This window comes from Lepisosteus platostomus, chromosome 10 (genome assembly GCF_059453375.1).
Source record: "Lepisosteus platostomus isolate fLepPlt1 chromosome 10, fLepPlt1.hap1, whole genome shotgun sequence".
Taxonomy (NCBI): Eukaryota; Metazoa; Chordata; class Actinopteri; order Semionotiformes; family Lepisosteidae; genus Lepisosteus; species Lepisosteus platostomus.
The window spans coordinates 17,002,632-17,022,336 of record NC_142620.1 but is presented as its reverse complement, the minus strand read 5'-3'; the positions used below and the strand labels follow the sequence as shown (position 1 = coordinate 17,022,336).

The 19,705-nt window shown below is 37.9% G+C and overlaps 1 protein-coding gene across 2 annotated transcripts; it reads right to left on the bottom strand.

Annotated features, from left to right (window-relative positions):
• Positions 1-1,470: 1,470 nt before the first annotated feature.
• On the bottom strand, positions 1,471-19,325 carry adss1 (adenylosuccinate synthase 1). 2 transcript variants are annotated; one of them, XR_015941668.1, is made up of 14 exons: positions 19,068-19,325; positions 11,539-11,641; positions 11,374-11,436; positions 10,956-11,006; positions 10,572-10,638; positions 9,733-9,840; positions 9,520-9,601; positions 8,230-8,356; positions 7,203-7,357; positions 6,013-6,137; positions 5,367-5,464; positions 4,170-4,319; positions 2,285-3,423; positions 1,471-2,225 (listed from the first exon to the last, which is right to left on the bottom strand). XR_015941668.1 is itself a non-coding variant. In XM_088648478.1 (13 exons), exons 1-13 carry the CDS (start codon positions 19,254-19,256, stop codon positions 3,371-3,373), a joined length of 1,371 nt encoding a protein of 456 aa, XP_088504604.1. In that variant the 5' UTR covers positions 19,257-19,325; the 3' UTR covers positions 1,597-3,370. The 2 variants fall into 2 exon arrangements, 1 of the variants encoding a protein (XP_088504604.1); XM_088648478.1 differs by having other exon boundaries at positions 1,597-3,423.
• Between the last annotated feature and the right edge of the window lie 380 nt (positions 19,326-19,705).

The window sequence follows — 19,705 nt, the reverse complement described above, 5'->3', positions numbered from 1 at the left end:
AGAAATACAGTAAAAATGAAATTAAACAATAAGTATAATTGTGCTTGAGTTTATATATACTGTATGGAATTGTTAAACAGTCAAGAAAAAATGTTAACTCCTTGTCCCCTTACCCTTTAAATTAATACATCATGGAAAAAAAATATGCAATGTGTATTTGATTTTATTTGCATTGGAAATTTCCATTCTTTAATACAGCAATGCAATTAAATCATTTTCAACACCAACTGCTAGAAGACAGATCCAACATAGTAACAGCAGCAAGTTGGGCTTGAAAAAGATACGAATGTTATATAGTTCTAAAAAGATACATCTTTTCTTACTCATAGGGTTTAGGGAAAAATGGCTTATTGGCTTACTATATCAGCTCTGTCTCCCCAACAATGTAGGAGTTCATTTTAAACCTGAATTAAAATGAGGTTCAGCTGCACACATCACAGAATTCAGACTGATTGCCAAAAGCTCCCTGGTGTAGCCACTTGGCAAACCAGCAAATAATGTGGAAAAAAAACAGGTATCTTAGCACTGGAAACCTTCCATAGAATTATAATAAACAGCACCTCACAAAAAATCACAAAAAAATATAATGTCAATTATTACAGTTTTAAAATAACAATTTCTCCATTGTTTCTATATACTAGGAAAAGGGCAAAGGTGTTGAGCAAGTAAAATCCATGACGGTTTCATTATGTACTGGCCAGAGTTTATTCAAGTCAAAGCAAATGTACCGAAAGGTTGGAAAGATGGGGCTACTACTAACTCATTTCTTGAGTCCAGATTTTCCCGATAAAAGTATTCAGCACCACTAAAAAGGGAAGTAAACTTACTGAAGACTTTTAAAATATTTCAAAAAGCTGTTCAACCATCCACATGTTACCATCCTGTACAATCCTATGGTGGTTTAATTTTTAAGATCTGTTGACCCTGTTTTGTTTTATTTAGCTGACTCTGCTATGGTTTCTGCAGAGACTTTATCTTCACTTTTTTTCTTTTAAAGCGATAACTTTAGCTTTAATGGCCATGCTGCTTTTACATCTCTCAATCTGTTAAAAAACAGTGGCTCATAGAAAATACCTAGGACTTTTTTTTTTCTTTAAAGTAAAACAGCTGCCCTAGGACATGTAAATTTGTTTATGAAAAATATCCCAAGAACTGCAATTAGTGTCATCAGAGGGATGTCAGCATGATGTCACTCTTGCTCTGGCCTTTGCCTGCAGTTAATGAGACCTGAAGCTGAATTTATGGAATTTCACTCAATGAAACACTGCAAAAAAGACCACAGCAGAAGTATATGGGTTTCCATTCAGTGCTCAACTGTAGCTCTCAAAAAAGATATATTTGAATAGGCAGTATGAGACTTTCCATCTGAGACTTTCAGATGGAAAATTATGTACTTGTATTGACATTCTGACTTTTTTCTTAGGATAGACTTGGCTTTTCTCCCTGTGAAGAGGGGAACCACAAAGGGGAAATTCTTATCTCCTTGTATTATGTAATGAGTCATACAGCATAAATAGCAATTAAGCAATTAGTAATACTGTAAAATTCTTAGTGATGTTGTTTTTTCACATCACAATAAAAAGAGCTTTTTGAATCTTCTATTCATACAGAAACATTGATTTTAATTGACGTCAATGTCATTTAAGGGACCACCACTTACTAGACCAAGCAAATAAATAAATTACAATTGAAATTTGGTGTCAACAAAAGTAAATTCATTTTAAAATATATGTATAGGAATAGACAAAAATGAAACTGTAATAGAAGATAAAAGCCTCACGATAAGGACATTTGTAAATTGTTTCAGTAATTTTACAATAGACATATTTGATTTTCTGAGGAAGCTCCATTGTCACCAGAGACTTTGAGACAGGGCACATTTAACTTTATGGTAGCAAATTTTTGTAAGATGTTATATGATAATGTTACTTTCACAGTTTTTAAATTTCATATCCATTCCTGAAAGGTAAAACAATGGGCAGTCTTGGGAGTGTTTGCACAGACTTTCCACTAATCTTGTTTTCTCAACTGAGGCAATCACATTGGCCAAAGTTCCAGGAGGCCAAACAAATGTACTCATTTTTAATAAGGACTACACCACTTGCAGTTAAGTCAGTCTTCATGGGAAATGGATGGACCAAGATGGAAGAAAATGCACACAGAAAGTGAAAGGACAGAAGAGGAAAGAACAGAAGCGAGAGAAGAAGCAATTAGCTCAAAGAGAGCTTCTTTCTTTATAGAGTAGGACTACAGAACGTCCAAGTAATTTCTGCAGTCAATAGACTGACTTCAGACCTTAAGTAAGGGACTGTTTTAAATATTTGCGTAAATACTGATATTCTATTTGTGATATCCACCAAGCTAAAGCAAATCTCTCATTTTGTTAGTGCTACATTTGTTTGCACAGGATAATATGTTCCCACTTGTTTAGCATATGTTTCGGAGATAAATTTAGTCCCGATTTGGATCTTTGATTTGATAAAAGAGAGCAGTTTAAGTTAATCACTTTGTTACCATATCATGCTGAAGAAACAAAGAACACACCCCTATATGACACTCAGTATCCCCTGACAAAACAAGGGGTGTAAAATTGTTCCTTTTATAAATTTGCTTGCATATCATGATTTTAATGTTAATTTTACTGATCTTATTGATAATTTTAACCTCCCTCTATTCAATTATTCACTATTCACAAATATTCGATTAATCAGTATTTCATTACAGTTATAATGACTTACTACAGCTAACAGTTTTTTAAAGAAAATATTTCAGGAGTGATGGAGTGAGTAGGCCCCATTCAAAAAGCTTTGTTAAATCCAGAGTTAAAAATCAAGTGCCTAATATATTTTGGAAAGCAGTGCAACAGTTCTCTTTGTAAAAGACAGCTTCCTCCTCTCAACACAAAGTTTGTTGAGATTAATACTGTCTTCCAGTTTGCTTATCAGTAAGTCTAGTATTTCTTTTGGCACAGCAAATTCTACAGAAACACATGAGAAAAGACAGCAAGAAACATCAGTTTAACCCATAGTTATATACCTGAAAAGAAGTGACCCTGTTCCCTGGGGGAATCACATTTTTGAGAGATGCACTGAAGACAACTGATTAATCAACTGAGCAATGTCTACAGCATACATACTGTCATAATGCCTGCATCTCAATACATCTTATTAGTAGTAATTAAAAATGTACCCTGTCTCTAAATCCTGTAAAATTACTGGGAACTCTGAGATTAGACTCTGTTGTCACTTAGTATTGCATAACATTCAGTTAAAATGCCACAAAATGCCATCTACCATGTGTGAAAAGAAGTGAACAGGAGCAAAGCCACCATGAGCATATTTGTTTTGACCAAAGGGAGGCAGTTCTTCAGCTAGAACATCTGGATCATGGACTCTCTTGACTTCCCAACACCAACCCATTTTACTGAAACAGAGAAAAAGGTAGCATTGTAATAAATCAGTCTAAAAAGGATAAAAAGGCATCAACCAAAAGGGCTTCCTAATGTTATAGACTACTTTCTGATCGTAAAACCGCTCCTTTTCCTTAGGCTGTCTAAAATACTGTATCTTCTTCAACAAACTATAACATTTGTTTATAGGGTTGCACAAATCCAGTCATAGGGGACTTCAGAGTTATTTTGGTTTTCCTGCAGCTTTGATCTTAATTACTGAATCCAGCTAATTATTTGCCAAACAGCGTAGGTGGACCAGTAGGTGGCAGTCTTCATTTTGGACCCATATCTCAAAGATCTGCTCTTTAAGAGATGCCATCCTTTTAATGAGATATTAAATGGAAGTCCTGACTGCTTGGTCATTACAGATCCTATACCACTGTTTATAAATTTCAAAATAAACTAATTTGTAGCTAAATTAATACAGGTGGGTAGCTGCGTCAGCATGCGTAGGCTGCAAAGGAACAAGTAATAGGTTTATTCCATGCTGAAAAAAAGAAGAAAGAGAACACAACATTTCGGCCGTGGAGCCTTCTTCAGGTGTCACACCTCAAGAAGGCTCCACGGCCGAAACGTTGTGTTCTCTTTCTTCTTTTTTTCAGCATGGAATAAACCTATTACTTGTTCCTAAATTAATACAGTGTGCTTTGTGTACTTCTGCTTTTAGAGACTTCGTAGCTCTGTTTTTCTGGAGTCTCCCTCCCTGTCTGTGACTTACTGGGAACACCTATGTGGTTCTCCACAAATCTAATGTAGTTCTGGGCCTTGGGTGGCAGGTCGTCCCATTTTCTCGCTGCAGTGGTGTCGGTCTTCCAGCCTGGTAGGGTTTCATAATCCACCTCAACTTTGTGAAGGATCTCCATGTTGGCTGAGAAAAAGAAGAGGATAACCTCACTGTATCCTTCCAGGTCATTCTGCACATTCTCAACGTTCCCTTTTGACGTTATTTAACAAATCGGACAGCGGTGACAGGAGTCTTTTGTATTATTTGTCATTGTACTGTTGATTTCTTAATTGTTGCATATCCTCTTGTACACTAAGTATATTCCTAGTGTTGTCACAGGTTTATATTACTGTTTAGTGTCTGAACTATTCTAGCACAACATATGGCTTTGGGTAACCTGAAGAAGCAGAAGTGTAATAAGGAATTGGGCATTACAGCAGTCTAATGAAGAATGCTTCTTCTCACAGAGCAAATACACTCAAGAAACCCTCCATAGTCATCATAGATCAGGCTTAGTTAGGTCTTGACAGAGATAGGGTGTGATTGATTTTGAGACTTCTATTACTGTTAGGTAGGAGTGCTGGACAAATGCCCCCAAATCAACTGGTCATCTAACTGAGAGTAATTTTTAAGAGGATATTCCTTCGTGTTTCAGTGCTAAATGGAATGTCTCTCACTCATTATATTTCCAAAACTCACTTACTGGCAGAGAGCTTAAAGAATTACTTTCAAAAGATGTTTTTGTAGGACGATTAAATATGTATCCATCCATTCAGTGCTGGACCCTATCCCAGCAAGCAACAAATGCAAGGCAAGATAAACCCTGAACTGGACTCTAGTCCATCGCAGGACAATCACAGACATGCACAAACTCAAGCCAAGGTCAATTTATACAGAAGCCAATTAACCCACCCAAATCACAGCACCCAGAGGAAACACATGCAAATAGGGAAAACATACAAAAACGATGCAGATATTTCTCCAGAAATTGAACCTAAGGCCCTGGTGCTGTAAGGCAGTAGTGCTTACCAATATTAAATAGAATCAAACATGCATGCACACACAAAAAAAAACATGCAAAAAGAAATTAACAAAAATAAAACATTTACTGTTCTGGAAGTAGGGCACTACAAAATCATTCATTTAATAACCCAAGAAGCTAAAATCTACAATAGATCAATCAGGCTGTACCTGGGAAATAGGGAATTCTTTTTCCATTGAGCTTGTATGCAATGCCCACTTTGATCTCATCCAGAACATCCAGGATATCCAGCTTTGTTAATGCTAAACTGTAGAGATGATTGGAAAACATGAGGACATTATTTACAAAATAACCCAAGTCGGGTTAATAACAAAAAGACAATAACAAAGGAAAAGAAATTCAGCTCGATTAGAGGCTCATGGGGAGATGGTAATGTTTTTTAAATGGATTTCCCAATATTTCTTTATCTAAACTTTTTGAAACAATATTTGTTTTAAAAGTTTTATTAGCTGTAAATAGGTAGTAATAAAAACTGGAATGTGATTTCATTTACTGGTTATACTCTGCAAACTGGCTCTAATCCCCTTATTCTTGCATTTACCATAGGTTTATAGCAAACACAGTGACCCAGTCAGATGGTCCACTTTACTTGTTATCCATAAAAACAAAAAATGATGGTATTACAAAAAGGGCTACGTCTGTAAGTATTGCACAATCATGCAAACTTTGATTTTTAATATGAAGCAATATCAACACTGCAGAGGAAAATCAAGCAGGTTTTCAGATTTTGTGACAACACTGAGGTAACCACAGGCAGAGGCCCTGACAGGAGAGAGATGAGAACTGGCAACGCACGCAGTGAACCCATTGATCATGTTGGCATATCGGAGGATGATGAGGTCTAGCCAGCCACAGCGTCTCTTTCTGCCTGTGGTCACTCCCACCTCATGGCCTCTGGACTGCAGCAGCTCCCCAATCTCCTGAAGCACAGACCAATTTGCCATTTACAAGCTTAATAAGTCTTATTTTTATTAGAGGTTGTAAATAATAATCTGAGCTTTCCTCTGAACTGCAATATGATAAAGCTCTTTACAATGATTCTGAGGTCAGCCAATGGTTTTACCAGCAATATTAATAATTCTGGCCAATTTCCCCTTACTCTTAACACTCAGGCAACCTTACCACATTGTGATACCAGAAATAAGGATGCTTTCTACCAACATCCTATAAATCCTCTCTTAAATATTTTATTGTCAAACCCTTTCAAGTTCATGATCAAAAATAAATGGTGCTTAGCCTTGGTAAATTGGTATTCTCTGCAAAGTTTAAATGTTGATCTATTACTGTTCCTATGTATTTCAAACACTGAAAAACCACCACAGATTGATTAATAAGAGAGAGAGGTTGAAAAGCTAACTTACTACTGTCAGAAGTAGCCACTTCTTTGGTTTTATCAATGTTAATATGAAGCATGTATGCCTGACACCACCTTTTCAATTTACAGTACTTATCTGTTCAAAGTAATTGTCCAGTCCTTCTCTATCATCTATCACTTTAAACTTCCTGCACTTTCATGTCATTTGTATAGATGGGAAATAGTAAAGGTGTCAAATACAGCCCTGGGAAACACCAGTATTTAAAACTATTTCATTTGAAAACGTATGGTTCATAAGAACCCGCTATTATGCTTAATCCATTTTCTTAGCCTCCCATTCACATCCAAACACAACAGCCTCTTCAATAGCATGTGGATCCTGCCCACTCCTTCATTGTTCTTTGGGTTTCCATTCCTACCTGGCTTTTTGAACAAACAATGTGTGCTGACTGCAGTTTCCATATCAAACAAACTTATTATGTGAGAATTATTCAAGTAAAATATATAAATAACTACAAATATATATGGCTTTAGAACAAAGTGTCAGCGAAATAAGTTTAAACAGGATTCATCTCTAAAACTCCCTTAGATGTCCCATACAGAGTGGAAATCCTTTCTATCATGGTTATAGTAAATGCTCTCTGTGGAGAACGTCATTATAAGCACTTACATTGGTTTGTTCCGTAGGGAAGGCCCCAATGCCCACTCTGGTAGTGTAGGCCTTCACCACTCCATAGACCTCCCCAATGTTCTGAGGCGGGATGCCCAGGCCTGTGCACACCCCACCCACAGTGCAGTTGGAGGAAGTCACGAAGGGGTACGTGCCTGGAGAGCAGAGACAAGGGAGCCGAATAAACACCCTGCAATGGAACACGAATGGAACACCCTGCTAAACAAGTCACAAATTCCTTTCAGTCTGTAATGTACTTGGTTCAGGTTAAACCTCTGCTCTCCTCCCCACTGAGAGCTGATGTGTGGTGAGCGTTCTGGCGCAGGTGGATGCTGCACATTGGTGGTGGTGGAGGGGAGTCCCCATTACCTGTAAAGCGTTTTGAGTGGAGTGTCCAGAAAAGCGCTATATAAGTGTAAGCAAGTATTATTATTATTATTATTATTATTATTATTATTATTATAAACATATATATCATTTTAAGAATGATGAGCACTGTATGTAATGTAGTGCTTCATTAAATAATATTTGTGTGCTAAATATATATACACTACATAAGAACTGAAAAAGAAAACTTTATCCTTTTAGATAAATCAAAGAAATGCACATTTCCATCAAAGTGCATCCTTTATCATTAAAAAAAAAATGCTACCACATTTGTTTTTCCTTCTGAGGAATTAAATATCTAAAAAAAATTGAGAAAACAGTGGTATATATTCTGGAAGAAAAAAAAGACAAGCTCAGAAACCATACTGGTTTCAGTAAGAGGAATGTGATTTTTCCATTGCTTAATGGGTTCAAGTCCTGTCATTCTTGTCATCTTTATGCAACATTTCTGCCCTCTGCTGCCAGTAAAGAAGACTGCAGCCAAAGAAACTGGGAGGGCAATCCGGCGCTGTAAACTCTAGGACTACAATAACATCATGCAACCCACAGGGTCTTAAAACCTGCATTCAGCAGCGCTCTCATCTTCATTACACGTCTTCACTCTGTTGATTACGTCACTGCGTAGGGAGTATTTTCTTACCAAAATCGATGTCCAACAGGGCAGCATTGGCACCTTCGACTAGGATTTTCTTTGAGGGCCCATGAATGGCTTCGTACATGAAATAGACACCATCTCTCACCATGGGTCTTATCCTCTCTGCATATTCCTGGTCGATAAAAAATCCTTTTGTCCACATTTAAGAGTATGAACAACAGAAGCTGACCTTCTCAATGGGCTCTTATATTATTTCACGCAAGAATGACAAAACACACTCAAATGTTTAGTACATTTTTAAATCCAATATCATCAAGGCCATGAAATAGTGGCATCTGGCATGATTTCTCTACATTTGTATCCTTCACTATGGAGTGGCGTTCTTCTGCAAAGGTATCTCCGAACCAAGTCTCGGACAGTTTTACAGAGCCATTATTTAGAGCATTCTGACGGCCCCTATAACTGTTTAGTTTGGCAAAATGTCTGCCCATTCCAAATTCAAACTGCAGTGTGTTGTTTACTCTGCACAGAGGATCATTGGCTGTCATCTACCCTCCACTGATGATCTATACAATTCCAGAGCAAAGAAGTGGGCAGGAAAGATTGCAGATGACTCCTCTCACCCAGGTTACCACCTGTTTAAAAACTTCCCTCAGGAAGAGCTACAGGTACCAGTCTATAAAAACCAGCACCCCCTGGTATTTGAACAGCTTCTTTTCTAGGACTTTCCGAGGACTGCCTTTTTGCTTAACTAGAATTCCTTGTTATAGTTATTTCTCGCTTAATTTTGTCTATTAGTCTTGTTTGTGGAAGATGGTAGACGTAGAATGTTTTTGCAGGTCCAGAATAAATTCCTTGTAAATTAAATCAACTTGGTGAATAAAAGTAATTCTAATTGAATATCTACTTGCAAAGCAGCATTATAGAAGTATTTAATTCAGACGTTGTGTTTTGCACTCAGAAACAGAAAATAAGATGGTTTATGTTTCAGTTTTTATCTGTTTCTAGAAAAGTGTTCCAGACTTAATACAGACCTGAGTGCAAGCTCTTTCAAGATTACATATACAAGACTATATAATAAGGATTATTTAAACATTGATTTGTTTCATTCAGAACACTGCTCTTAATTATTTGTTTTGCAAAACAATGTAGGAATAGATACTTTTGTAATTTGTAGAAATCTAGATGAACATTTTCAATACTTTGTCTGAAGTGTCTTGTTCTTCCTCTACCTTTTTATAAAGGGGGCTAAAGAAAAACATTTGCCTGCCTAGTGTAAAAACGATAACAAGAGAGACAATGCTTGTCTGAATACTTTTTTTAAAGGTTTCATACCTTTAGCTTTTTCAGCTGACCATCAATGTCTACTTCCAAAGAAGGAAACATGGACTGGTATTGTTGGACTAGATTTCTAAATCTGAAAAGATAACAAAAAAAAAACAAATGATATTATCTTAGGGTGGCACAAATAAATACTAATAACTATAACAGTGTTTTGTTCTCATTTAAAAATGTTTTAACAGACAGCCTGAGTGAATAGGTTTTTACCTAGCAGAGAACTCCTTGAAGTCGGCTAACAAGTCACACACCCGCAGGCCTGTCCGTGCTGCTTTGGTGGAATAAGTAGGTCCAATTCCTTTCTTTGTAGTTCCAATGCTGTTGAAGTAAAGGACAGCAGCAGTTTCAATTATCCAGCGAAAGCAAATGTCAAAATAACTTGCCAAAGGCTTGGACAGAGTTACAGACGTTTTTTTCTCTTTGTGAAATTCTATCTAAGAAAAAGAAAAAAAAACTGAAATGGAAAAAATGTTACAAAAAACAGACAGTATTGCTCTCTGAAAAGTTTGAATGAGCACAATTCCTAACAAATTAATGGAAAATAAACTTTCCAAGAAACATTTAGTCATGAATCTGGGTGAACATGATAGAAGTACTGTTTTTCAAATCCTGAAAGTAATTTGACACGGGTAAACAGTAGCCACGGGTAAACAATGACCCGAAAAGAGACAAGTGTTACCATGAGTTGCATTTAGCACTAAAATCATGAAGCAGTTATTTAAATAAGGAGTTGTGGGATGTAACCTATTGACGCAGATACCTTCAGGGATATCTGGGTGGAATTATTGGATTAATGTGTCAATCAGCAAGCAAATGAGCAACTTGGACCGAATGGCTTCCTCTCATTTCTTACATTGAAGCCCAACACTGACAGCTGCTTTTTTAATTAAATATGTGCAGCATGTTCAAACATCTCTTCAATGACATGGAATGAAAACGAACCACGTGTTTGGTGGATGTGTAAATCACACATTTCAACTCCTAAAGAAATCTGATTTGTCAGCCTAGTCTTATTAAAATTGATGGTGCGGTTGTTGGAAAATTATTACTTTTTCCCTTCTTGCTCCTGTCGCTGGACTTCCTGAAGTCCATCTACCGCCTGGTGAAAATCAAACACTGTCAACAAGGGGAAAAGAAAAGTACAATTACAAATAATTTCATCATTTGGTCAAACTGAGCATATATCCACATTAAACTTACAACATAACCATTTATATATACAGAATATACTATTTTCAAAATTGCCTTTGGTTAGCTTTGTTCACACTGCTTATTTATCATTGCCCAGTAATACACTGTGTAGAATAAAGACAGACCATTTAACTTGGGCCCCACTAGCCCCTGATTTAATGCTGTGTGTATAGCCTCCTCTTCTTTTTCCCTCTGTATAAAAATGGAGTTTACCCATGTTTAAGTCTAGGATCATTACATACCAATATGGGCTCGGTCAGAAATGATCAATCTCTTTTCCCAGTCCCTGAGCCCTGTGAAGTAGAAAAGGGATGTGAGAAAGACAGGTAGTTAGCCAACAAGGAAGGTATGAATATTTCAAACAAGAGACAAAATAGAAGAACAGTGACAGAGGCCTATGTCTGTCTTCCAGTTATTGCCTGAGTGATGTGCAAATTGCAAGAACAAAGGAAAACAAGTTATGTCATTGTTTTACAGCTATTGATTTCAAACGATACAATAATGTACAATGAAATGATTAGCATGTAGTCAATACATGTTGCAGAGTATAAGATTATGTAAATTCAGAGCGCTTGTGGAACAAAGGTAGTTTAGTTTCCCCTCTGCCTTATTTCCATATTTCCAACAAAAACATCAGAAATAAAAGTACCCCTACAGTACCTTTCTTCTCATTTTTATCACCCTCTTCAAAAAGGCCAGGTAAATGTATCACAACCCCATTTCCTGCAGAGAAAAATTAGATACTACATTAAGAAAGTGAGCAAGTAAATGACTCAGAACCAAAGTATCCATCTTCAGGCAGTTACCATTAGGAATGAAACCCACCGATGAAGGATATGGCTTTGGTGTTGATAATCCCACTTGGAAGGAGATGAAAATCGTATTCTTTTCCATCCACAACCACAGTGTGTCCTGCATTGTTTCCTCCCTGTAGTCAGCAAAAATTTCAAACTTACGTGAGTTACATACTTATTTACCCAAAAAAGGTTAAACAACATCCTCCTATTTACTCCCAGCAGTGGGACTAACAGTTGTAGTTTGACTCAGAGAAACAAACACTTACCTTAATAATGGATTGAGTTTAACTTAGGCTTAATGTTTTTTTTTCTTCCTAACATCCCCTATACTGGACCTTTAAAACCTCAAGACAGCAGATAGTATTACACTGTGGATGGTTATTGCTGTTGTTTCTTCATGGCTCTTAAAGGCATACAAAGCTACTACTCAACTGCAAATGTTGACAGTGGCATTTCAGTAACATTTGCTTGTAGCTGCAGCCTAGATAAGATGCTCCTCTGACATACTTTTTGTCTTTTTTATTCCCTTATGTAGGCTTGCTGAACTCCCAGACTTGTTATTTTGCCTTCAGAGATGTCTGGGAGAACACTTCTCTGCAAGCCAGATCTCCTCACAATGGATCAGATGATGGTACATACACCCTGTCTAAGACTTTCATCACTGCTGGTGCTGTACTCAGTGTCAAACTGATTAACTCTGTAAGGGGGCTTTGTTAAGAGTATTATCTTGGGCCAAAGCAACATTTTCTAGTATGACTAAATATAATTATTATATTTTAATCGGGTATTAACTAGACATAACAACATACAAGAATTAACCATAGTGAAAGGTATATTTAGTGTTTAATTCACAACAAAATTTTACTTAACCCAATTGGCTATAGGACAACGAGGCCACGACCCCCTGTAGAGTGAGGGGTGACCAAGTGGTAGTGGCAAAGGTGGAGATGTTTGGTGGTGAGATGCAAAAATAAGTATGAGAGGGAGAGAAGGGGATTACTTATAGTATTTATAATGTTTTAGGTGAGGAAATGACATCATGGGTGATAACAAATACTGATAGCAGAGGTTAATTTGGCTGTTTTCATCACTCTCATACTTAAACTCCATTTAACAGCAGTTGATAAACAGCTAGGACTGGACATTTCAAAATGACAACTGTCTGTCCTGAAGCAGTTAGAAAATGGATGGATGGAACTATCTGTCACAGACACTCTATATGATGCTGACTGTTAACAGATATAGTCTGTTACCTAGTCAGCCTTAACAAATCAACATTTCCTACATGGGTTAGACAACTTTGTGATTTAGCACTGGTCACACAATACTGATTATAAATAGTATATTCATTCATCACCAATGGGGATTAAAAGCAATTAAAGAAATATATAGTTCCCCTTTGCCTTTCCCTTACTAGGTGTTGACAACCATAGCATGTCTCAAGGACAGCAAAGGACATCTCAGATCAAACTTTGATTCAGACCTTCAAGACCTTCAATCTTCAAGCATTGTTCTAATTAAGCAAATTAAAGATGTTTGTCATTATCTCTACATGTAGACATGTACAGTAACATGCCACTAACTTGTCAACTGATGAAAGATCTGGCAAAGATAACAGATGGTGTAATATGTTTCAGAAAATTCAAGCCTATATTATTAACAGATCCAGCCACACCTGTCCCAAAGGCAAACAAAATTCAAGATAATTAAGTTCATTTCACAATAATGATGTTGCTTTAACACATACATAAACAGAAAGTAGGTTTAATTTTCATCATATTCTCAAAGATCTTGAGTTGCTCAGCTGTTAAAAAAAGCAAAAGAAGAAGTTGTAAGAATGCCATAGTGTGGAGTTCATAGGTTTAAATTCAGAGTACACCAAAATCCCAGCATCAGAACAAAGATGACTCATTAAAGTCAGGTTTCAATGTGGCAGAATCAGCTAGGGAATTCTTGTTTTGCCAGGCATGGCAGCCTGGAGTCAAGAAAGCTCAGCAGAATCGGTGGAGACTGTGCCTGGCATATAAACCTTGTTATGACTGGTATCATAGAACAAAATGCAGAGACACCTGAAGGGACCATGTGTGTTTTACATTATCCACTTTCAGAATATGAAATCTATGGTGTATGGGACGTTGTCCATTATTTTTTCCACTTGTTGTGCTTGTAGACTTCCAACCAGAATCTTTGGCTTGGGATACAATTCTTCAATGTACATTGTGCATATGGGCACAGGGAGTCTGCATCCCTTGTTCCATTGTTAGCTTGTTGTTTATTTGCTTTGAATCTTGAATGTCAAAAGCAGGTAGATAACAGCTTACAGTTTTCAGACTCTTGTACAATTTTTCACATTTGGTTGCAAGAAAGTCTCTTGTTGTCATGACACTCAAAAGTAGCAGTTAATATTTGTTAAATGCACAATATATTCCACAAATACAAAGCAAAAAACAGAAAGAAAGAAGTAAATAATTAATATCAAAGAAAAATGGGAACGTCTTGATTGCATGATTGAGTTACTGTTGAAATCCTTTCCTATGGCAATACCTAAAATAATGTAGGTGCACAAAATTCCCTTACACATAACTATTTGATTGGTCTCTATCTGTGTGCAATAAAAGTGGCTGTCATTATTTCAAAATAAAAACATCTGAGGTTCAAGCAAAGACAAAACCATTACGACTAAGGCTTTCAATACATGGTATAGCCATTGAAAAGCATAGATCAGGAGAAGTGTACAAAAACATTTCAAAGACCCTTAATATCAATTTAAGCATAGTATGGTCAATCATTAAGAAGTGAAAGGCACCTGGACACTGCCTAGATCAGGCTGCCCCTCCAAACCAGCAGCCAAACAAGGAGGAAACTGGTCAGGGATGCAACTGTAAAGCCAACAGTGACTTTGAAAGTGTTACTGAGTTCAATGACTGAGATGGGAGAAAATATCCCAGTCATTCTACAAAGCTGATCTACAGGATATGGCAGAATACAAAGCACCAAGGTGATACTACAACCATGGCAAAGGGACTCTGTGTTTAGACAAGACAATACTGAAACTACCTGGTGTAAGTGCAAAGCCTTCCATCTGACACAAACCCAACACAGTGCATCACTCAGTCAACATCACCCCTACTCTCAAGCATGGCACTGGAAGCATTATGTTGTAGTTCTTCTTATCAGCAGGGAAAGGGAAGGTTGTCAAGAGTGATGGGAACACAGATTGAGCAAAGTATTGGCCAGACTTAGAGGAAACCTTACTTGAGTCCTAAAACTGGGACAAAATTCACCTTTTAGTATTACAGTGATCCAAAGTACAAGGCCAGAGCTACACTGAAGAAGCTCAAGAATAAAAAAGTGAATGTCCTTGAGTTGTCCACTCAGAGTCCTGAATTGAAGCTAATTGCAAATCTGTGGAAAGACTTGAAAAGTGCTTTTCACAGTCAAGAAATGTTTCCCAAGTAGCTTGGCTTTTCAGCAAATCAGCCAATAGGAATGGGCAAAAATTGGACTAAGCAGGAGTGTAAAGTTGGTAGAGACGCACACAATAAGACTTGTGGCTGTAATTGCTGCCAATATCCACCAAATATTGAATTCCGGGGTCTAAATACTTATGGGATCAACATATTTCAGGGTTCATTTTTTAATTTTTGCTGCCATTTACTGTAACTTACCTTATCACTAGAATTATTCAGTTCACGTCTTGAACAAAATATTAAGTTTATAAAAGGTGTATGAATCATGGTGTAACTTCACAAAATGGGGCACCACAGGAAGGGCCTGAATATTTTTGCAAGGCACTGTATCTTTCAACTCATGACCATCAAATACCCACAAAGTCTTTTTCCAACAAACATGGTCTTATAATACTTCATTTTCTGCATGTAACTTGTTTCTCTATAGGTTTCTGGTTTTATTTTCAAGAGTAAACAAGTTGATATCTATTTCTGAATCCCTGTACTGCCTGCTCACCCTGCATACCAGAGGTTTGCCTAGGAGTCAAGTGTGCCCTAGTTTCCTCTACAGAAGGATCTATTTTAGCTCAAGAGGCTGTGGCAGGACAACATCACTGCTCTGGCTTTAGCTTGCTGCCAGAGTCTGGGAGCGTTCTGTCTGCCCTTCTCACATTTCATATTTCTTTAAGAACGTGACCTCAGTTTATCCCCTCAGGGCTGTCAAATGGCATTGAGATTGCCATGGCAACTGAATTCCAGTTGGGTCCCCCTTATGTAACACGTTTCACAAATCAAAGACATCTCAGATGCCATTCCTTGTTTCATCATCTACCTGCATAGCTATTTTCACAGAACAGAACTGTGAAATGCTCTCAGATCCTGAACAAGATAAAACATATAATAATTAACTAGGCAGCTGAGTAGTGGTTTCTTCACACGCTAAGGTTTATAATAATTGACTACACTTATATAGCACTTTTCTGGACACTCCACTCAAAGCACTTTTACAGGTAATGGGGTCTCCCCTCCACCACCACCAATGTGCAGCATCCACCTGGATGATGCGACGGCAGCCATAGTGCGCCAGAACGCTCACCACACATCAGCTTTCAGTGGGGAGGAGAGCAGAGTAATGTAGCCAATTCATAGAGGGGGATTATCAGTAGGCCATGATTGGTAAGGGCCAATGGGAAATTTGGCCAGGATGCCGGGGTTACACCCCTACTGTTTTTGAGAAACACCCTGGGATTTTTAATGACCACAGAGAGTCAGGACCTCGTCTCATCCAAAGGACAGCACCTGTTTACAGTATAGTGTTCCCGTCACTATACTGGGGCATTAGGACCCACGTGGACCACAGGATGAGCACCCCCTGCTGGCCCCACTATCACCTCTTCTACCAGCAACCTTAGTTTTTCCCCAGGAGGTCTCTCATCCAGGTACTGACCAGGCTCACACCTGCTTAGCTTCAGTGGGTTGCCAGTTGTGAGTTGCAGGGTGATATGCTGCTATATACTAAGAAGCTGGAACGAGACCTTTTTTAAAAATGAGAGAATCATACATTTCATTTTTACTACCTTAATCACAGAATTTCAGTCAGATGTGACTAATAACATTTCCCAGACCAGAACTATAGACCTCTGGGCTTCCTTTTTTAGATAAACCACTTGATGGCTCTTTTGTACTTTTCTTCTTGAAATATCAGTTGCTCTCCCAGCCAAAAACTTTGCATTTACAATAGGGATTGTGTCGCTTTAGACATCCTCCTCATCTTTAGAGCAAGATATTGGTGGCCTGTCCACCACACTTAGCAAACAGACTCTAAGTCTACCTTCTAAATCATACATTTGTGCTACACTGACATTTCCTTGCCAAGCCCACTGAAGAGCCATTAGTGCACATGTGCCTGATTCATCTTGTCTCACACTTTGCAAACATGGTTTCCTCTCTTCATCCTAAACTCCATTCTTTCCACTGTGAATCACAAAGTTGCAAGTGAGATGAAGAATATCATGGATAAAGAATATCTTAGGAAAAAACTGGACATTGTATATACCAAAGAATTCACTGCAAGTCACAAAACATTTGGAGAGATGGCAACTTCAGTTGGTGGACGAGATTGTACTGATTTTGTGCTGCCATTGTAGCATGTTAAATTTTATTAAAACAACACAAAAAAATTAAAAAGACTTTGAGAACCCAGAAGCCAGAAGTCTGTTAGTAATATATCAGCATAGTGCAATGAAAACATACTAACACTTCTGCGGTCAATGTCAGAGATCAAATGGGATTAATCCTTTTAAATCTGAAAGGAAAGTTTCATCACTGGCAATGTCAGCAGCTAAAGCCCTGGTGCTAGCACACCGGTAGAAATACCATGGAGAGTATCCTACTGTAAAAAGGTGGAGAGACTGTGTAAGCTGATGGTGTGATGTGTGATCAGCTGCAGCATTTAAAGAGTGGAGTGTCGCAGTTCTTCTGTAAATATAAAAGTTCAACCAAATGTTGGCTCACTATGATCATTATTGATAAAAAGTGAAAGAAAACTTTAATAATTGAATGATGCTGGGGGAAGGCTGAGCAGCATGAGGTGGATAAATCAAACCAATTGTTTTCATCAATCCATGGAGAATTCAGTTGAATGATAACCTGGAGGGGTTTTCATCAGGTCCTCTGGTGAAAATGTCCTTCGCCCTCCAAAGACTTGCTGGCTAGGTGAACCGGAGACTCTCCATTCGCCCTGTATGCGTGTCTGCATGTGTGTGTGCGCATGTCATGCCATGATGAGTGCATGAAATCCATAACTCCCCAAATAACAATGAAAGCCAAAATAGGGTTAGCTTCATTCAGTCCAATTTAACCCTATAATTTATTTAATAAAATCATCATAGTGTGCAATTTAACCTTATTATTTTAAAAAAATCTCTTTCATTGCTTCTTAACATACTGTAATGGTCATGCCTCCAGGCCAGCAGCTACACGCAGAAACACTGGGACAAGGTGACCATGTTAAGTTTCACCAGCCCCCTTCTGAGGTCTATAAATGGGTCCCTGCATGGGCTGGATGTTGTAAGTAGGTGACCTTCATCACAGTTGTGTTGAAACACCTGTTGTGTATGCAGTTCTTTAATTAGAGGCATTCCGCTGTGGTAAGATATTGAGAGAGAACAGCCCACCTACAGCAGCTTGAAACGTCCAGAGAACAATTTGGTTAATGACAAAATAAAACCAGGTTCTGCATCATATTAGTCTCCAAACACACCCACAACTGAGTTATTATAGACAAGATACTACCATGCATCCTATGCTGCTGACTTGGCATCCTCTCAACTTGCCCTGACATTTCTCAGTGAGGGTACTGGCTGCCACTGATGGCCCCAAGACCTTTAGCGTCCAAGCTTAAGACACGATGTTCAGCACACACCAGCAGCCTAGACTGTAATGGAGCCTCCTAGCTATCCTTACATTCATTTAACAGAGCTTCCAATCTTGTGCCGAGAAAAATATTACTCCGGTTACATCGGATGATCATTTGTCTGTATTAATAACCGTCAGGAAACTTTGAAGTAGCATACCACGCAACTTGATTAACAGCACAGTGCGTCTGTTTCACAGTCTGCAAATCTAAATTACATGCAATGGTCTATGTGTGCTCTTGTTTAGTTGTAAGACGAGCATGTGTTATATTTCGATTAATATCGTTTAAGTGAACTGTTAAGTTTTTAAATGTCATGATAGTAAGGTTTCTGATATCAACTTCAGATTATCAGGGTTGATATCGGCAATAACGCAATTTATTTAAAGTGCAATAATGATGTAAATATGAGTGACGCCGCCACTGACACGGAACAATTTTGACTCCATTATGTCCTTCAAACCTAAATCCCTTTCGTTTATACTATCTTTGTAATGGAACAGTGACATAGACCAACAAATAATCGAGCCATCTGAATGAAACTAAGGTAAAAATTAAACTTCGTTAAAACACGCAAGATAAATGTTTCTCCTGCTCCTTGTCATCTATGATACAAACCTATGATGATAAATAAACACACCATAAGCCAAATACCTTAATTTAAACAACTTTCACGATTAATTCTGTCTTTACCTGGCATCTGCAAATGATGTCAGACTCTGTCGCTAGCAAATCGACCACTTTTCCTTTGCCTTCGTCTCCCCACTGAGCCCCCAATACGACTGTTACCCTGTTCCCCACGTCGCTTCGAGGTCGCTTTACCCCCGAACTCGGAGGGTTCGTGTAACTCTTGTGATCGTTTGCTGTCCAGCCGCCCGACATGTTTACACCAGCGCAGTTGCAACTGCAGCCCGTCTAAAATAAAAAAAAAATCTCCCTGAATCTGCACTCCAGAGCCTACAGTAACCAAATACGGGTCACCATGATGTCAGCACATAAACAACTTCACATGACTTGAGAGCGGCGGAGGAGGTTATACAGTGTACAGTAGAGCGCAGAGGAATTTTATCAAAAAGATGAGAGTTTACTGGCAACAATGAAACTTCTTGAATGATAGCGCATTCTTTATTTTGTTATCCTTCTGGCTTTGTATATTATGCTTAGACTTTGGTAATCCGCATGTTTGTATTTTTTTATATGTAAGGCAAATGTCCTTTTAAAATTCGTATGTTTTCATCTTGAATATTTAATCTCGTTTAGGATAATTGCAAATTAGCGATTATATTAGAATAATCAAAGCTTGGAAGGACTGTGAAAATATTTTTTTTTAC

What these genes read in the sequence shown, in the direction of transcription:
- adss1 (XM_088648478.1), bottom strand. Translation starts at nt 19,256, where the DNA reads ATGTCGGGCGGCTGGACAGCAAACGATCACAAGAGTTACACGAACCCT. An exon ending in CAAAGCCATATCCTTCATCG is followed by an intron (nt 11,437 to 11,538) that starts GTGGGTTTCATT and finishes TTTTCTCTGCAG; the next exon opens with GAAATGGGGTTGTGATACAT. An exon ending in ATGATCAATGGGTTCACTGC is followed by an intron (nt 5,465 to 6,012) that starts GTGCGTTGCCAG and finishes TCATCTCTACAG; the next exon opens with TTTAGCATTAACAAAGCTGG.